Source organism: Strix uralensis, chromosome 28 (assembly GCF_047716275.1).
Source record: "Strix uralensis isolate ZFMK-TIS-50842 chromosome 28, bStrUra1, whole genome shotgun sequence".
In the NCBI taxonomy this organism is placed as follows: domain Eukaryota; kingdom Metazoa; phylum Chordata; class Aves; order Strigiformes; family Strigidae; genus Strix; species Strix uralensis.
The window spans coordinates 5,640,132-5,658,324 of record NC_133999.1 but is presented as its reverse complement, the minus strand read 5'-3'; the positions used below and the strand labels follow the sequence as shown (position 1 = coordinate 5,658,324).

Here is an 18,193-nt window from a genome sequence, read left to right as displayed (position 1 = left end):
GGGCCTTAGTTCAGCATAGTCAGGTGGTGAATCACCAACAAAAAGAAGATTGTGCTTTTCTTTTAATTAACAGAAGTGACCTGAACTCAGCTCCAAAATTTCCCTAAATTTTCGGTGCTTGGCTCTGGAAAGCCGCAATGTTCAGATATGAGCCTTTGACAAGGCTGCGGAGGATTTAGAGATGAACTTGCACAGATAACCAGGAACTCCACAATGAAATCTAAATTAATCTTCCTAAGCTCAAATATCTACTTCTAATGTAATGTAGCAATAACAGGGACCTTGATAATGTACTTAGCTTTTATTGTCAAGTTCCTCATGTTTAGAAGAATAAAAGTTGAATAAAACTAAGTTAAAAGGCCACGCTAAGGTCTGGCTCCATGACACCACTACTGCACATGATTTTCACAAAGATGAACAAAATAGAGGACGAATTTAAAACAGGCATGGCTTGACTATCGTTCTAATTAAGTTAGCTGGAGTTGTGGCCATTTGTGCCAGTGATAGATTGGGGCAGTTGAAGAAAGGAGAAAGTTGCAGAGATGGGGTAACAAATAACTGGATGTGCTTAGCCATAATGGAAAAGCAGAGTCCAGAAAACTCAGCAGATCACTGGTGGTTTAGTCTTTGGGTGAAGTTCTTAGTGCTTGCAAGGAGAAAATCTGCAGCAGTCATGAGAAGAAATTACTCTGCCTCGAGTGCTGGACCACTGGGGCAGAGGAGCTGAGCTCTGGCCCTGTCACCAAAACAAGGGCACTTTGCAAAAATCAGTGAAGAACGAGGAGATTTGATGGACGATGTTACATAGAGCAATTTTTGCATGAGCAATGCTCACATTTTGTTGAAATTTGCACACTAAAGCAAAAAGGGCCACTAAATAATTTTAGCCCATCTTTTTAGCAAAATCATTTCCACATTCCCCACATTGTGCCTCTGAGTTATGTGAATTGGTGCGAAGGTGAAGTCAGAGTATGCTGCCCTTTGTGTGTTTTCAATAATTTTTAGACTGCCTGTTTGGCAGTGCTGTGACTAAATCAAGGGTAACCGTAACATGCCAAGTCACATATATAACATAAAGAAGGAGGGAAAGATTTTCTGGAGCATTTGCAGATATTTAAGTCCTCTCTCTGTTTCTGAGCATTTCTATGGCACAGAGACTGAGTGCTAGCATTCAACTACTGTTAATGTTTAGATCAGGAAAGAGTGGTTTATAGTGAAAATAAGCTCTGAAAAAAAAACCCCAACATTAAAAAAGGTCCTTTATTACAAACTGGTGCCAATGCAGGTGGATAGTGCCTGCATAAAAAAAATCCAGGGCCAGCTTTACAGGCCATGCTCCGGCTTGCACTTGATCTCTCTTCAAAGAGGCCTCTCCAGCAGAGCCCTTGCAAAGCACAGCTTTACGGCTGCAATGTGAGAAAATCTCCTCACTCATCTTGAGCTCATCTGCTGCTCTGCATTCAGGGTCTTGTGACTCCAGTATTGTGGGAGTACCTAGAGCTCTTCTCCCGTGCTGTGCACTGTACAAGCACAGAAGAATGGACCTTTTTCCAAAGAAGTTCCTTTGTAAGTGTAATGTAAAGACACAGCTCTAAAATAGTTTTGAGAAGGGCAGAGTTGTTACCTCAAGGGAGCTGTTCTTTGCCCTTGGTGCGAAATGGATAGGTTTGGATAGAGGCTCTGTAGAATTGACACGTTAGCTTGAAATCTGTGTGGATGAAAGTTGTTCACGCACGGCAAAGGAAGTCAGCTACCAGGAGGCAGAAAGAAAGGGCAGTTCCTCTCCGAGGAGAAACTTGTCCTATCTCCAAGTGTCCTAGCGCAGAATGTTTACAAAATGCTCATTAAGGGAAAGGGGATTGCGAGATAGCAACAAATCTGGTGAACAGCTTACACTACACGAGATAAGAGAGGCAAGGCGACCATAGAAGAGAGCAAGCCATATCCAATTACCGAGACCTGGTTTTGGGGAGGGGGAAGGGGGAGACAGGCAGGACGGATCACAAGTTTCAAGACAAGAGCTTCCAAACTTGTCATCTCTCTGTGACACAAGCCGTGTACAACCCAGGGGATAAAACCGCCACTTAGCCCACACGAGACCTAGAGCTTGTTGAGTGCGGTTGGAGGCTCGAGCGAAATCATGGATTCTGTAGTCCTCCAGCTGTGGGCTGTCCTCTGTCTCTTGGTTCACCTTGCCGCTTGCAGTCCCATCCTGAGCTTGGAGCACTCTTCCTTGGAGGAAGATGTGCCTCTTTTCGACGAGATTCTCTCCCAGCAGGATGGTGTTGATTTCAACACACTGCTTCAGAATATGAAAAATGAGTTTTTGAAGACGTTGAACCTCTCTGACATTCCCCTGCATGAAACGGCCAAGGTGGATCCGCCAGAGTACATGCTAGAGCTGTACAACAGGTTTGCCACCGATAGGACATCTATGCCATCCGCAAATATTATTAGGAGCTTCAAAAATGAAGGTAAGATACGTGCATCTCTAGGAGAAGTAAATAGAAATGAACGTCTTTATAGTCAGCATAAAATGTATTTCCCAGGCATGGAGCGTGTACTGCCCTGGGGGATAAAAGGCCTTTCAGTGAGGCTGGTGTTGGAAATAGGCAGCTGACGCTGCCTGTGCCAGGGTTCCCCAGATCCCACTTCTTGTGAGATAGATCCCTTGTCCTCGCCTTTGAGACTGTAACGTTTGGGGGGAAGATGTTTGGGCAGCACCAAGTATAATTTGGGTGCATCATTTTCATTATCCCCATAATGACGCACATCATTTGCAATTACCTAATTGATTTTTCAAATGGATACCTTAAGTAATGAAGTCAAATGAAATGAAGTTAAGAAATGAAGTCAAAGAATGTTTTTACACGCTGTTCAAAGGTGCAATATTTTTTCCTAATTTGAGCTTAACCAAATACAGCTTTCTGTTAGTATCCTCTCACTGTTGATCCCTGTGGGATCTGTAATGTTTTCTTCCTTTGGCATCTGAACACAGTCCAGCAGATGCATAGAAACACAGGAAGCAGAATTTTGGATAACCCTTAGGTTTTACTTTGGAGGACTAGAATATTTCCTAGTTTAATATAAAAAAAAAAAAAAAAAGCTGAAGAAGCCTAATTGTGACCTGAGGTAGTTTCTCTATATGTTTCTGCTTCAGCATTTCCTCTCAGTGCTACGAGGACAAGATAATGTTTCAGTGTTAACATTCAACAGTTTGTCAATACCTATTTGCACCAATACAGGTTTTATGTCAAAAATGTTTTTCAACTAAACAATTCCAAGTACCAGTTTTTCCACTTGGCAAACACAAGTGCTTTGATTCATTTTAACTATTCTGGGGTACATGCAACTATTCAAACTGCCGTGGGGCTTCTCGCATCCTTCGTTAGTGTAATTAATGAGATATAAAGTCATGATTGCTTTTTCTCTAACATTTGCAATTTTGAAATTATGAACTCTAAGGAGGGGCTACATGCAAGTCGTTTCAGTTTTGCAGTGCAGTGAGATGCAAGGAGAGAATCCAAAAGCTCTGTTCTGCTCTGTCCTTCTGCCAGGCCCGGGCACTCTTTACCAGCGCCGTGTTTCTGGTTTGAAGAGGCACTGCACTGTGGTTTAAATCTTCTATACATATTCTCTTCTCCAGTGTGGAGAAATTTATTGAGGGGTTGGTGGCAAACCAGTTACACCCACTGGTGAACAGTTACTCATCTGAACAGCCATGCCTGTCACTGCTCATCAGCGTAAATGAAGACACATGCAGGAAAGCGTGGTGTTCTTGTCTCATTTTGCACTATTTGGAAAAAATAAATGGGATAAAAATTGCCAAGTACAGTATGCTAAAGAATGAAATACAGTGTGGTTTAGTGACGTAAATCTGGAATTGTCCCACTGGCAAACCAAAATTCTTTCAGGTTTGCAGCGTGGAAAATGGTACAGACTGGCCCTTTGCCAGTGACACACGTAGTGGTTCGCAGTTCTGTGCCGTTCTGTGGCCGTGGCAGTCGATGCCTGTTCCATCGCTGCAGAAGTTCTGCACCGGGTGGGGGAGACTCGGCTTAACTTTCTGTCATTTCAGTATTTCTCTCACCTCTTCCAATCCTAACCAGCAAGATGTGAAGTGAGACTGATGAAGTTAAGACAGCTTCATAAACACATACAGTTAAAGAGACTATGCCATAAATGTTTGGTTTAGCTCTTGGAAGTCTGTGTAACTAAGAACGATCCGTTTCAGGCTAAAGAGCTCTTTTGATAGAGAAATTAATTACTTGCAGTGATCAGGATAATAAAAACAGACCATGGAATTTTTTTGTTCACCTGCCTGCTGAAAATTGGCAGTAATGGGAGTTTCATTATTACCCATTAAATCCTTTATTATAGAAATATAACATGCTGTGTGGCTGGAATTAGCTCTTTGTTTTAACCCACGGACCGTAACATCTCCATTGTAAATGGGGCTGTAACCAGTTCTTAGAAGTTGAATAAAGGTCTTAAGGGAAGTTTTTCTTTTCCTATGGACTCCAGATGTCCCTTCCTGACCCTCCTAGGGGTGTACTGGTAACAGTAGGAGATATTTCACCCTAGGACTTTCTAGCTGAAGAGCAGAGTCACATCCTGACTTAGAAATGAACACTTCTCATGCCTCGCTAGCACTCACCCAGCTTCTTACATACAGCGTGGCCTTCCCCTGCCTCCTGGTGAATTACTTGTGATCATCTTCTATAGGGACAGGTGGCATTTCTCCACCCTGTCATTATATATAATCACTGCAGACTTGCTTTAGCATATCAAGGTCTAGGAAACCCCAAAGATTACTTCCCATATGGAGATTACAGCTAAGCTTGAATAGCATTGTCTTTCAGCTCACGGTCTGCTCCTACGCTGGTGCTGTGCAGAGTATATTCAGCTCCCACCTTTATCAATTGACAGGTAGGGAAATGCAAGCAGAACCACCTCTCACTTTTTTATTTATGAACAGATGAAAGCGCAAAATGGAAAAAAAAAAAAAAGAAAAAGGCAGGTGCCTCAAAACCTCAGAACTGAAATTAAGTAGGACAAGCCACGTGCTAAAGTTAACTTCTTGCTTAAGTGCATTGATGGAGCATGGCCAATACTTGCAGCTTTATCAGTGTCATTTTTCTACAAACATATCAAAATAGGAGAAGTCAGAGATGAAGATGCTAATAGGTCACAAATAGCTTGCCTTTGCAGAAATGTTACTTATAGTCTCCATGTCCATGTCTTCTGAGTTACAAGTAGTCAGCGCAGTAATTCAGCAACAAATGCACAATCATTAGCTGAGATTCCTGCATCGTGTGAAGAAATGCATATTGCCTGTGTATAAACAAACAATGCAGATAGGACAGACAGGCTGACTGACAAGCAGATATTATGTACTTCTTTTATGTTTTATTAACTAAAGCTGCCAAGAGTGCCTGGCTGAGTACAGCTGTTTGACTGCTCGCTTGAAGCCCATTGAGTCTATGGCAGGATTTCTGTTGACTGGCGGCTCACGCTGGATGTTCACTGCCTGCTCTTCCTAACCAGGAGCCTCCACATCTTCTAAAGCAACTTTTCCTTCCTTAGTGCTTGGCCCTTTCAGTTTCTGAGGGCTATTTCAGCAGATGGGAACACTCGCTAGCACAGAAACACTAAGCAGATACAGCCTGCTGTTCCTGCACATGCAGCTTTATATGTCACCCATCTCACGTTCATTCCAGTGCCATATCCTTCTTCCCTTCCTTTCCTACACCAATTAATGTGTTTCCTCGTTTATTAAATAGTTGCTGTGCAACAATCTAGAAGTGATTTGTATTTCAGAATTAGGCAACACATTTTTAATATGTAAAATCCTTCCAGGTGACAAGGAAGTCCCTGGCTTCCAGGCCAGGCTTATGGTCTTTAGCATGTCTGGGATCTTTCTGTCCTTAGACATCTAAAATAAAGTCGCCTTTTTTCCAAGTACGATTTTGGGAAATAATGATAAAACACTCTCCTGGAACTGTTCGACTGAAACCGAGCAATGCAAAACATGTCAGATGACCTTCAGTGCATGTGTTGCTGGATGTATTGACCCTCCTAAAATATTTGATCTTTGTCATTTCCAGACTTGGCTTCCCACCCTATTGGTGTTACAGGAATTCGGAAATACCCTCTTCTATTCAATGTTTCCATCCCTCACCATGAAGAAATCACCATGGCAGAGCTGAGGCTCTACACCTTGGTGGAGCGGGACCAAATGCTCTACGATGGGCTTGACCGGAAGGTCACTATTTTTGAAGTGCTGGAAAATGACCATATGGGGGTAGGAGAAGAGAGAAAGACAGTGGCACTGGCATCCAGGCAGATCTATGGCACGAGCAGCGAGTGGGAGAGCTTCGAGGTCACCGAAGCCATCAGGCGTTGGCGAAGGGCAGGGCTGACCACACACCGGCTGGAAGTTCATATAGAGAGCAGAGAAGGGGAGGAGCAGAACGGAGAGGGGAAACTCGATATCGACATCAACTCTGAGGCTAAGCATGTGCCCCTGTTGATTGTGTTCTCTGATGACCAAAGCAATGACAAAAAAGAGGAGAAGCAAGAACTGAACGAAATGATAGACCATGAGCAGCTCCTGGACTTGGAGAACCTGGAGGTGGGCAATTTCCATGGCCAGCCTGGTGAGGAGGCGCTGCTCCAGATGCGCTCCAACATCATTTACGATTCAACTGCCCGAATCCGGAGGAACGCAAAAGGCAACTACTGTAAAAAGACTCCACTCTACATAGATTTCAAGGAAATTGGCTGGGATTCCTGGATCATCGCCCCGGCGGGATACGAAGCTTATGAGTGCCACGGAGTGTGCGCCTACCCCTTAACAGAGCACGTCACACCGACGAAACATGCCATTGTCCAGACTTTGGTTCACCTGAAGAATCCCCAGAAAGCCTCCAAGGCCTGCTGTGTGCCCACCAAACTCGATCCCATCTCTATTCTCTACTTAGATGCAGGGGTGGTCACCTACAAGTTCAAGTATGAAGGCATGGTGGTATCAGAGTGTGGCTGCAGATAGTAGCAGGGAACATATGCACAGGGGAGTGCACAGGGGAAGTATTTAATGATTCAGTCTGTAAATTTGTACATTTCGGATTTCCTATTTAATAAGGTTATTTAATGAGGCATGTACAGATAATTGTATGTTTCCTGTTATGGGGAATGGGCAAGTCGTACGACCATAGGGAATGTATATTTTGTTCCATTGCTTGCTTCTTGCTGTTCTTTGCTGTCCAAATTATGGCCGAGTTTCTCTTCCTATCAGGGCATAGAGCAGATCACTGGATTGTTTAGGAGGGCTCTTTGTGCCAAAGGGGCACATTCAAATTCACAGAAATAAAGGCATATTTTTGTACTTTATAAATGTTGATTGGCATCTATAGGGATTTCCAGAGCTACTAAAGATAGGTGAGCTATGGGCAATGCACACCTAAATCGTTTAGTTTTGTGTAAAATCTTTATAAAGATCTTTACACACTCAGATTATTTTTTAAAATTTATCTCTGTAGATCTTCAGTCCCACTAATTCTCAAGCTCCTGAATCACCAAGACACAACAAAGTGTTACTTTTTTCCTTAATCCTTTCTTTAATCTTTCCCTGTCTCAGTTAAAGGTGACTGACAGGGATGATTTGGCATCTGGAGCAGAAAGGGAACCATTCCCTTCCCCGTCTTTTGTAGGAAAGCAACGGGCCCCGGAGCAATGCCAGGCTGGTGCAGGGCTCTGAGTGGTGAGAAATTCCCCCTGTGCATGTTTATTACAAAACCACCCTGTGTAAAGCAGCGCTGGCTTTCTTGCGTTAGCCATGTGTTGTCTCTCAAGGGCCAGAGCTTTAGGTGATGGAAATATATGCAGTGAATTTCCTGAATCCTTAAAATTGTACCAGTTTATACCAGCTAAGAAACTAGTCCCCCTACCCAGTCCAGTAAATCACATACTACGGAATTCCATTCGAACGGCCAAGTAGTATTGCATTTAGTCTGCATAGAGCTAGACAGAAAAGGAAACCCCTTCGTGCCAGCTAGATAGAGAGGATCTTTCCTTTATGTATGTGCTGAAGTTGTCAATTCATAAAGATATTGCCCCCCCCCTGCCCTTAAACTATATATGATGGAGTCACATGCCATGTTTCCGCCACTCTTCTGCAACAAATCACCGTGATAAGAAGGTGTCGGAGCTGAGAAACAATAGACCTGTCACTTTATTTATACTAAGCTGCAAATTTGTCAGATTCTTGGGAAAGTGTAAGTGACGTTGACTCTTTTAGCCTGTACCAGAGCCTACTGTACTGTCCCTGCATTTGTTTTACACTTTTAAGGGAAAGTTATCTTCCCTGGAAGTGATAAGGGTCTTTGAAAGAATCACTCTAACACTTCATGGGAATGAACACAAAAGACTTTATCATGCACCAACTAAAACCAGTTTCACCTATTTTCACACATACTCTTCTGTGCTTCCCATAATTTATTGACCTATTTATTGACTGCCTGCCTTTGTAATATAATGTAGAATACAGAATGTTTTATTTTTGTGCTTGTGTGTAATCCCACTTGGATAAAACCTTGTACCAAACCTATTTTACATGGAATCTCTCTGTTGAGTTGTGCTGCACGGAGATTGGGGTTGCTGATTTTTTTTCCTCCCCTAGATATTTGTAAATACTACACACCACTGTTACCCCCTTTGCTTACAGAGCTGTTCACTCACTGCAGGGATTTAAGTAGCATTCCGGAGCACGTATGGTCTTGTCCCATGTATAGCTCCTCTTGCAGGGGTATCATTGCTTTAAGTGGGCAGCTGTGTAGTTTATTGTAGAGTTATGCAGCCTCGTGCTGCATGTTTCCAGCGAGTGGGCTGTGCCACGGGGCTCTACTGCTTTCCGCCTGCTACAGCTCTCACCCTGCGAGTGACTGACAGCGCTCGCAGACCTTTCCCCCGAGCTACACTGCAGTCGTAGTCTGTGGTTAATGGCACGTTAAAAGAATTCGTAAGAGGTGTGATATTTTGCTCTGCTGACATGAACTGCAGCAGCCACCGGTTGAAGTGTGACCACACAGAGCCTTTCAAAACCATCCACAATTCTTATGAAGCCATTTGCCAAGACAAACCATTCAGCTTGTTAGGAGTGATAATCCAGCATTAGGGAGATAATCCGACATTTGCTTTTATCATCTCTTTTCTGCGACTGTTCCCGTGGCAGTGATCCGACCAGCGTGCTTTTTGCACCACTGTCCTTTACTGGACACAACCAACATTTCTGGACAGCATGTAGGAGGACCTGTGCCTTAAAAATCATGAGTAACTTGTTGTACTCACCCGTAATCACTATAAATGTTCAAGTGACCACGCAGCTAAGCAGAGTGGCTGCCTTCATGCTCTCTTATTGCCAGAGATTTGCTGTAATAGAGCAGATACAGCACACAGCGTATTATGGTACAATGCAAATGTGGGTGGGCGTGAAATTTTATCAGTTAGTAAACCTGCATGGGTGAATTTTTACAAGATCAATAAAAATATCAATGATAGCTTTTTAGAAGTAGGGGCCAGCCAGTCTTTTGATATTAGTAAATATTCTTTATAAAGAAACAAGGATAGTACTGCTGATTGAAGAGGATTTCAGCTAGAATTTGTGGTGAAAAACAGCAAAGCATGACATATATCCTATCGTGCTATTTTGGGAGAAAACTGAGTGTCTCTTGAATGCTTCAGCTGCCCCTACGCTGTTCATAGCCTGAAATTAGAACTATTGAGAAGAGCTTTTCATTTATTAATCTGTGCCTGCTAGGATTGCATGCCTGCTTTAGGAGCAAAACCCTACCTTACCTTTACCTTGCCTTTGAATATAATTGTGCAAAGACACGTTCGTGCGGCAGAGATCAGGCAAGATAGCACCAAAAAAATTGGGGGCAGTTATTTTCCAAAGACCTTTCCCTAAGTGGCAAGTTAAGGTTGCTTCTGCAAACTCCGAAGTGCTTGGCTTTAAGTGCACCTGTCCATATAGATATGACACTCACAAATGATATGGTGAGTGCATGACAAGAGCCAGTGCTACCAAGCTGGAAGTGCTGGTAGTGTCAGCGAGAAGTCCCTGAAAAAGTATTCCACTGCATGTTTTCATTTTCTTTGTTTCTTTACTCCTTCCTTCCTTCTTCCTTCCTTCCATCCATCCACATTAGTACTGTGAATTCTTCTGTTTCTAAAAGAATTTATTTTTCACATTAAATAGTGTGTGCATTGATTTTCCTTTCATTTCTGATCTATTTTATATCAACATGCTAGCAGATGCTTGACTTAAATCTTAAAGGTACAAACCAGTTTTAGAAAGGTTTGGAAAAATACGGCTTCAGTATGGAAGTATCTTTCCATCCATCCATCCATCCATCCATCCATCCATCCATCCATCCATCCGTCTCTGAACTATCACATGCAACTAAACGAGGCAGCAACGCTGTCTCACTGAAATCATCAATATCAGTTGAATTTTTGCTTTCATCTGTTTCTAATTGAATATGTATAAGAAAGCAGATATGCAGACCCCTTTTTTTTTTTTTTCTGGAAACTGTATAAAATGCCAGGCAGTGCTTGCATCTAAGTAGAGAGGACAGGCAAAGGGGTGAGAGCAGAAACAAATGATACAAAGAGAGGAAGAGCCTGGATAATGTATCAGTGAGGGAGTTGAGGGAAGACCTTCGGTCTTTGATTGCTGCTCTTAAACCAACACACACAATGTCTCCAGAAGAGCATGGACTTCAGGATGTCTTACTCATTTCTTGGCCTTTGAAGAAATCATGACAGCTGTGTCTCCTGTGCAAACACTCAGCACCAATGCCAGATTGCATGAAGCACTTGGAAGTTTGAGGTTCCCTTGAGGTTCCCTTGAATGATTCATATCTCTTAGCTCTCTGCACCTGGACTAAAATTCCTCAGATAGATTTCTCCCCAAAACTTTCTTGCATCACCCCTTTCTTGGGTGTGACCCCTGGAGTCCAGGCTCACTGCAGTGCCCTGCGTAGCTGATTGAAGATACAGATTCCCAGCTTTTTGAGAGTTAAAGCTTGACAGCTCAGCGTGACTTTGTCTGCCACCACTGCCCCAGCCCTGCCAGCCCCCTTGCTCTGGGCAGGTTGGCTGTTTGGGGTGGTCTGTGGAGCCTGGGGAGAAGGGGCAGAGCCCCGTGCTGTTCTGGCAGGAAAGCAGGGCACCCCCTCTCACTGGCATTGCCCAGTGCCAGCTCGTGCTGCTCCCATTGGCAGGTGCCCAAACGTTGGTCTTAGGGAAAAAACAGTTTTCCTGAATATTGTGGACACATACCTCTTTCCAAAGCCATTGGACCCTGCCAGGTGAGCAGCAGCTCTGGAGCTAAAGGCATGAGGATGAACCTCCCCAAAACTGGGGTCACGTAGGAAAAATCATCTCCCAAAGCAACCATCATCCAAAGCAGCAGCCAAAACCTATGCCCACCTTCTCCTCCCAAGCTCTAGCTACTGCACTGCCCTTCTTAGACTGCTCAGAAAGCAAAGCAAACCAGATCCTCCAGCAGTCTAGAAATATCAAAGGATCCCGTGGTTTTTAACTGCGATGGGCAGTTTGGTGACTGGCTTATCTACAGCACAGTAGGAGAAGTTCAGTTAAGTATTTCTCTGAAGCACGCCAAACCAAACCCCAGCAAAATCGAAAAAATTTTTAGGAGAAAAAAAAAAAAAAGAGAGGAAAAAAAAAGAGGAAGATTTCCTGGCACTTGAACATCTGCTTCAAGCATTTGAAAAACTACAGCCCAGTGATAATTTAAACTTCCTTATAACCCAGTTCAACATTTGGAGTGCAAACACTGTTAATAGGATGGGAACTGGGGTGGTGGTGGTTTGCTTACTATATTGGGAAACAAAGCCAGAACAAAACTAGCTTGAGATAGAGTTTTTGTTTATACTGCTGACCCATCTGTCTTCATTAATGCACTATTTACAGGAAAAGTTAAAAAATTAGCTTCTGCTCCTTCTTCAATTGCAACAGCAACAAATAAAGGCTGAATGGTTCATTTGCCATCGACTAAAAATGGAAATTCTTATCAGCACCCCTTGGAAGAAGAGGTTTATTATATGGAGTGTATTATTGTTGAATATTAGTGCTGGGACTAAGCATTTTGGCCAGAGTTGTGTATTTCTAGCACAGGCAATGTTGGGAGTGAAGAGCAGTCGGGGAGGTGCCTATGTCACAGAAAGCAGAAACCAGCTGCAAAACATGACCCATGTGTTACTCTAAACTCCTGCTTCAAAGTCTAAGGGAGAAATAATGTGATTTTCTCCTGTATTGACCCACACAGGGTAACAGGGTGCAATTTCCCTGGGTGTGAAAGGGGACACATTTGAGACAAAGCCTTGATGTGACATAGAAATCACCCAGGCTGTCTCTGGCACTAGCACCGGGCGAGGAGAGGCAGTGTGGGGTGATACCCCTTTGTCTTACCTGCAAGTAAAGGGACAACACATATGCACTTGAATTTCTGGAGTTTAGATGCCTAAATGAGAACAGATGAAAGCGACCCCAAATGTATCTACCCTGAACATCCTCCAGAGCAAATGAGGTAGGTTTGTGACAACCTGTTGTTAAGCCAGTTTAGCTGCCAGTGGAAAGCAGCCAGGTCTGGTCACAGATTTAGTTTGCACACCTGTAACCCAAAGAGGACCTGAGTTTAAGGCCTAGCACCCCTGGACATTTCCTAACGAACACAGACTGTCAAACCTACTGCTCTGCAAATGAACTTCTTTAAAAACATCTTCTCAGTAAGAAGAAAAAGCTATGTTTTCTACTACAAGCCCACTAAAATAGAGACATCCATTTAAAAAATAAAACCAAACTCTCTTTCTGTAACCCATAAAGCCAGTAATTTCAAAAAGGCAGACGGGTTTATCAGTTATCATCTCATTTGCACATCCCACTACAGGGGCAGGCTTTCAAATGACCTCAGAACCCTGGGCACATTTGGGGAAAAAATCTGGCTGCTAGGCATCTTGTCTCGCTCTCCTTCACCCCTTCCTTCATCCCGGCCTTGCTCTCCTTCATCCCTCTGTCACTGTCCATCCGCTTTCCCTCAGGCGAGATACGCTTTTGTCAGGCCACGTCTCTGCAGGCCATTCCCTGGAGAGCGGGACTTGAGGCACGTAGCGTGTCTGCCCCTCTCCCAGAGGAGCAGCTTGCTGGGGAAACGCAAGGATGTGGAAAGCAGTAGAAGGAGCAGCCATTAGAATTACTGCTTCTTTTCCCAGATAAAAGTGGAGGGAAACGTCCACCTTTTGATACCCTTGTCAAGAAGATGAATAGAGGACGAGGGTCCAGCTCTCCCTGCTGAGATCTTGGTCACATCTCCTGCAGCTACTGAGCACATTTGCTTTCAGATGCATGCTAGTAAATGCCAATTTACTCTCCTGCGTCTCAAGGAGTCACTTCAGATGTCAGTAAGAGCAGAATTTGAACTAGTGGTTAGCTGCGAAAACTTCCGCTTCCAACCCCATCTCACCACACAGCATTGCTGGCAAAACTCATTAGGATACGGCTGCATTATTCCAGCAAACTGAGTTACTTTTAAGAGCAGATAATGCCACAAAATATATGAGTTTTGCTAACATATATACTACAATATACCCATTGCAGGGCAAACGAGCCGACACTGGAAATAGGAAGTTTGCTGACTTGTTTTATGCTGCTGGATACGTGCTCAATGTGATTCTGTTCACAGAGCAAATTGATCAACCTCCCGCTCAGAGTTTCAAGGGCTTGGCAGAAGCTTTGATTGCATTTTGTAAGTAAACAAAGGAAATAAAAGGGATAAAAGCAATCAACATGACTGCAATAAAGGAAATTATATGAGAGGAATGGATTTCCGTGACATAGAGCAATGCTTCCTGAAAAGAAGGTGTTTTTTCTCCTAGTTCCAAATATTGCATTTTCTGTGATGGCCCAAGATATGGCCAACAAAGACAATATGCTGTATTTTATTTTAAATGGGCAGCTGCAGTACCATCAATATTAGTATAACTATATATCACAGAAGCTGCTGCCTGTCATATCTGCAGCGCCTGTAGGATGAGGGGATGCTCACTGCAGCACTAGAGCTTCCCAAACAATGTCCTTCAGCTCCGTGTGGCTGAAGCTATCCAGGATGTGAGCTTCAGATGGTGTTGAAAAGATATGTGTCGAGTTAAGTGAGAAGGTTTAAATACAGGGTGGTCTCTGAAATCAAGTTCAGTAGCTAACTAGCAACAGCAGCTAAACAACAGTCCAACCTTCCATAGCACTCAGGTTTATGTTGGCTTTGCTGTAGCAACTCCTTATCTTTCCAGAGATTAGAACATTTTAGATCAGTTGTTGTGAGATTTGGTGGAATCCATTTCCTGAGCTGTCACCGCTGGCTAATCAGGCAAAGTCAAAATGCAAAGCTTTGGGAGAGTGGGAAAGCAAAACCCATTACCCTACAATACTGAACGTGCTCTGTTTGCTTTTATCATGACCAGATTTTAGATGCCCCACTCAAGATACTGATACAGAGAAGCCTACAGCTGGAAACACAAGCCAGCTGAACTGTAAGCAAATATTTTATTGTAGGAAAAATTGAGCCCTTTTACCATTTCTACAAGTACTGGTAGCTGGCATAACTGTTCATCAGTTATTGCTCACTGTGCTTGTTCTCCACCAGATCTGCACTATGAAATCCCAACCTGAATTTCCCCATGGGTTAAAATGAGAGTGGGGATCCACAGGAGACCCACACAGCTGGGAGACTAACGGGCTGATCCAACTGTTGAAACACTTTAGAAGTGATTTGATTGTGGCTTACAGTAGTTGGTTGCTGCTGGGATATACACAAAATAGTGTGACAACATGCAAATACAACCTGCTATGCAAAATTTTATAGCTTGTACCAGCTTTGAAGTCATTCTTGCAGGGAGCACAAGTTGCTTTCAACCACAGTCGCTTTCCTTGCTGATCTCCCTCCTGTTCCCTACAGATTTCTCCAGATCGCATGGTTTCTTGTTCTTTTGCACTCCTCTGCCAATCGACAACTTACAACCAGCTGCAAATTTGGCCCACTAATATCAATTGCATGTCTTGTGCTTCCTCTGTCCACCCTAATTAGTGCATTAAAGATAAGCAATGTGCCCTGAGCAGGGAGCTAATGGCAGAAGGAGCAGGCTGTGCTTCGTGGGGCATGTGTCCTTCCTGAGGGGGGCTGCCACACGCGTTGCTCCGTGACACTGTTCAGGGCACTGCATGCAACACTAATGAGCTCTAGGACAGGCCAACAATTTAGACAAGAGCCTCAGTGAGCTCCCCAGACTTGCATTAACCCCTGCACTTACTGCAAGAGAAAAGAATAACTTTTGAGATAGAGCTGTTGGCTAAACCAGACCCTGCTGCACACTGGTTGGCAGGCACACGGGAACGCAGCAGCCTTCAAGGGACTGGGTAGCCCCTGGGAAACCTGTGAACGAATGAATTGCATCTCTATGTCTGCCCTCAGCTGTTCTTCTATCAAGAGCCATCCTGCTTTTGCATCGTTCTCTCATTCTTGCATCATTCTTCTCAGGGAAGAAACCAGTGTCTTCACCACTGACACCAATGTTGTCAACACTTCTGGCCTAAAACCTCTAGCCTGAAGTTAATAAAAGGAAGGGTTATCTGGCAAGACAGGCAATCTAGTTATTATCACAAATATTTATAGCGTAGATTGGGATTCAGGACTCCCAAGTCTTTGTCTGGCTCTGCTTCATATGTGCTCTGCAAACATTTTCAAAGGCTTCATTACTTTTGAGTTGAGCTTTGGAGAGCAAAAATCTGTGACCTCAGTAGTTTGACTTTCATCGGGACAGAAGACCTAATTAGTTTGGCTTGACTGGTGAGTGCTTGAGCACTGCTGCAAACTCCTTTGCCTCGACTGGCCAAGGCACTGCAAGGCTTGCACCGGTGCAGGCTCACCTTCAGGGGTGATGGGCTCCTCGCCTGCTGGTATTGAAGCTAAAAGAGGATGGAGAGCTAAGACATGGGGCAGGTCAAGCAAAAAGCAGCCTAACTGTCTGAGCCCTACACCAGTGTCCTAAAAAACCATTCATTATAGGTGCAAACCACATTAAAGCTCCATCTCCACATTGTGATGGGATGCTGGGTGCTTTGCCCCAGCTGGTGTTCCTGCATGGGATTTCTTAACAGCCTTACAAAATGGAAGAGACTCTGCTACAATTGTATTTTTAAAAGCCACCCTGCTTGCTGTTATCAGTGAGGCTTTATATCTGAGTGAGCAGAAGCGGGTCAGAGTGGATGACAGCAGTTTAATCTGCTGCTGCTTTTCCATAACTTCTTGTGATATCCTTGACCTTAAGCCAAGGCTCTTCCGCTGCCAGCCAGGGGAAAGATCCAGTCTTACAGGGCTGAGTTTCTAAATATCTATCCCAGGTCTTCTGCAACCTGTAAATGTGATTTATCCCCGTTTCAGACTTCTTTACACAGCCTTCTTCACACCGGATAGGAGGAAAGTAGCGAGGGAGCTGGATGTTCCCACTCCCGCAGTGGAAACATCGCTGACAACACTCCAGTTTCCAGTGGACATTTGACCTTTCAAACCTCAGTGCTGCCTGTAGCTGTTGTGTTGGAAACAACAGTCCTTGGGGTGCTTGGCTGACTTCCTGACTCCTTTTGGATTGGCATTTCTATAGAGGCACTTAAAATGAGCACTGGATTTTTAGCAGCATCAGAAATGTGGGTGCATGCAGAGGGAACACTTGGCAGCATTAGAAAATCCATCCTCTGAGCCCCAGGAAAGGACACACAGGGTAAAGGTGTCACTGAAAAGACTCAGAACCTGCACTGGCCCTAGGGATGGAGTGTGGACATCACCCAGAGCACGCAGAGCGCAAGGGGAGCCTCTCCGGCTGGACGGCAGCCTGGGCTGGCCCTTACTGGGGAGCCGAGGAAGGAAACAAGGCAACACCGCCGGGGAAAGGAAAAATTTACCTCTCACATGCTCAGAAAGCAGATGCCAACTGATGCTTATCCTCATTTCTTTAATAGGAGGTCAAAGCCTGTCTTGCTGTCTGGTTTTAAAATGCACTCGTTTGGAAATAGCTCCCTGGATGCAGCAAACAACATTTCGGCCAGCTGATGAGATTAAAGGAACGTTCCCCCGTTCCCGGTTCCTGTTATCGGTACATTGTGTTAAGAGGGCCAAAATATCACATCGTGTTTTTACGCGTGATAAAGCAAATTTTCACCAGCCACACCAGCGGCCGCTGACGGCGCGGGGGGTGTCGTTCCCCCCCACCGCGCAGGGCTCGCTGGGGCTGGCTGGGCATGGGGGTACAGGGAGAGCTTTGGAACAGGGTTTTGCATGAAAAGTGAATGGCTTTTTGCAAAGCTTCCTTACACGATGGACTCAAGGGGTAAACAAGATGTTTCCTTCTCCCTGAGCTCTCTGCTTGTTGGATTTTTCAGCTGGGACATGCTCTGATGTTTGCTAAAGGTGGAGCACACCCTGGAGTCTTGTGGTGGCAGAACAACTGCGGTCTCTGCTCTGCCCCACAGCCTTACAGTCAGGGGCACTGCACCCAAATTCATGTCACTCACCTGGCTGCTGTATTCAGCTGAAGTTATAAGCCTTATTTCTTAAGAAACCCAAGTTCTCAATTAACTGCTGAGCACTTCTGTTTATGGGAATTACCTACGGAGAAAACTCTTATAAAGGAGAACAGCTAGAAGGGTAAACTATTCCCAGTGGACACCACACATGTGGTGAGCTGTTGGCAACGTGAATTATCCAAGGAAGAAGCTCTCCCAGCTGGAGCCTCTGTGCAGTACTCACCATGCAAGTGCTCAGGGCAGTTATCTGCTTGAGTAACTCAGAATTCCTAAACTTACAGGTTTTTTATGCTAGAATAGACAAGCATTTTCTCCAGAGGAGTGCTTATTCTGACAGCTCCTGTCCCTGCTACCCTGGCTGCTTCCTCCTGCCCCCATGCTGGCCCTTGCTTTACCAGGATGCTCCTTTTTCACCAGGTTATTTTCCCTCCAGGCCAGTTTGATGGTCTGGCTTCGTTAGCATCCCTGTGCTGCAGCAAGGTGGCAGGAAAACACAGAGAAAGCGGGACAGGGGGACTGCTTCCAGGAAGGCTGGAAG

The 18,193-nt window shown here is 44.4% G+C and overlaps 1 protein-coding gene across 1 annotated transcript; it reads left to right on the top strand.

Moving 5' to 3' along the window:
• Nucleotides 1–2,140: 2,140 nt before the first annotated feature.
• On the top strand, nt 2,141–7,051 carry BMP10 (bone morphogenetic protein 10). Its single transcript, XM_074852248.1, has 2 exons — nt 2,141–2,474; nt 6,108–7,051. Exons 1-2 carry the CDS (start codon nt 2,141–2,143, stop codon nt 7,049–7,051), a joined length of 1,278 nt encoding a protein of 425 aa, XP_074708349.1.
• The last annotated feature ends 11,142 nt before the right edge of the window (nt 7,052–18,193 follow it).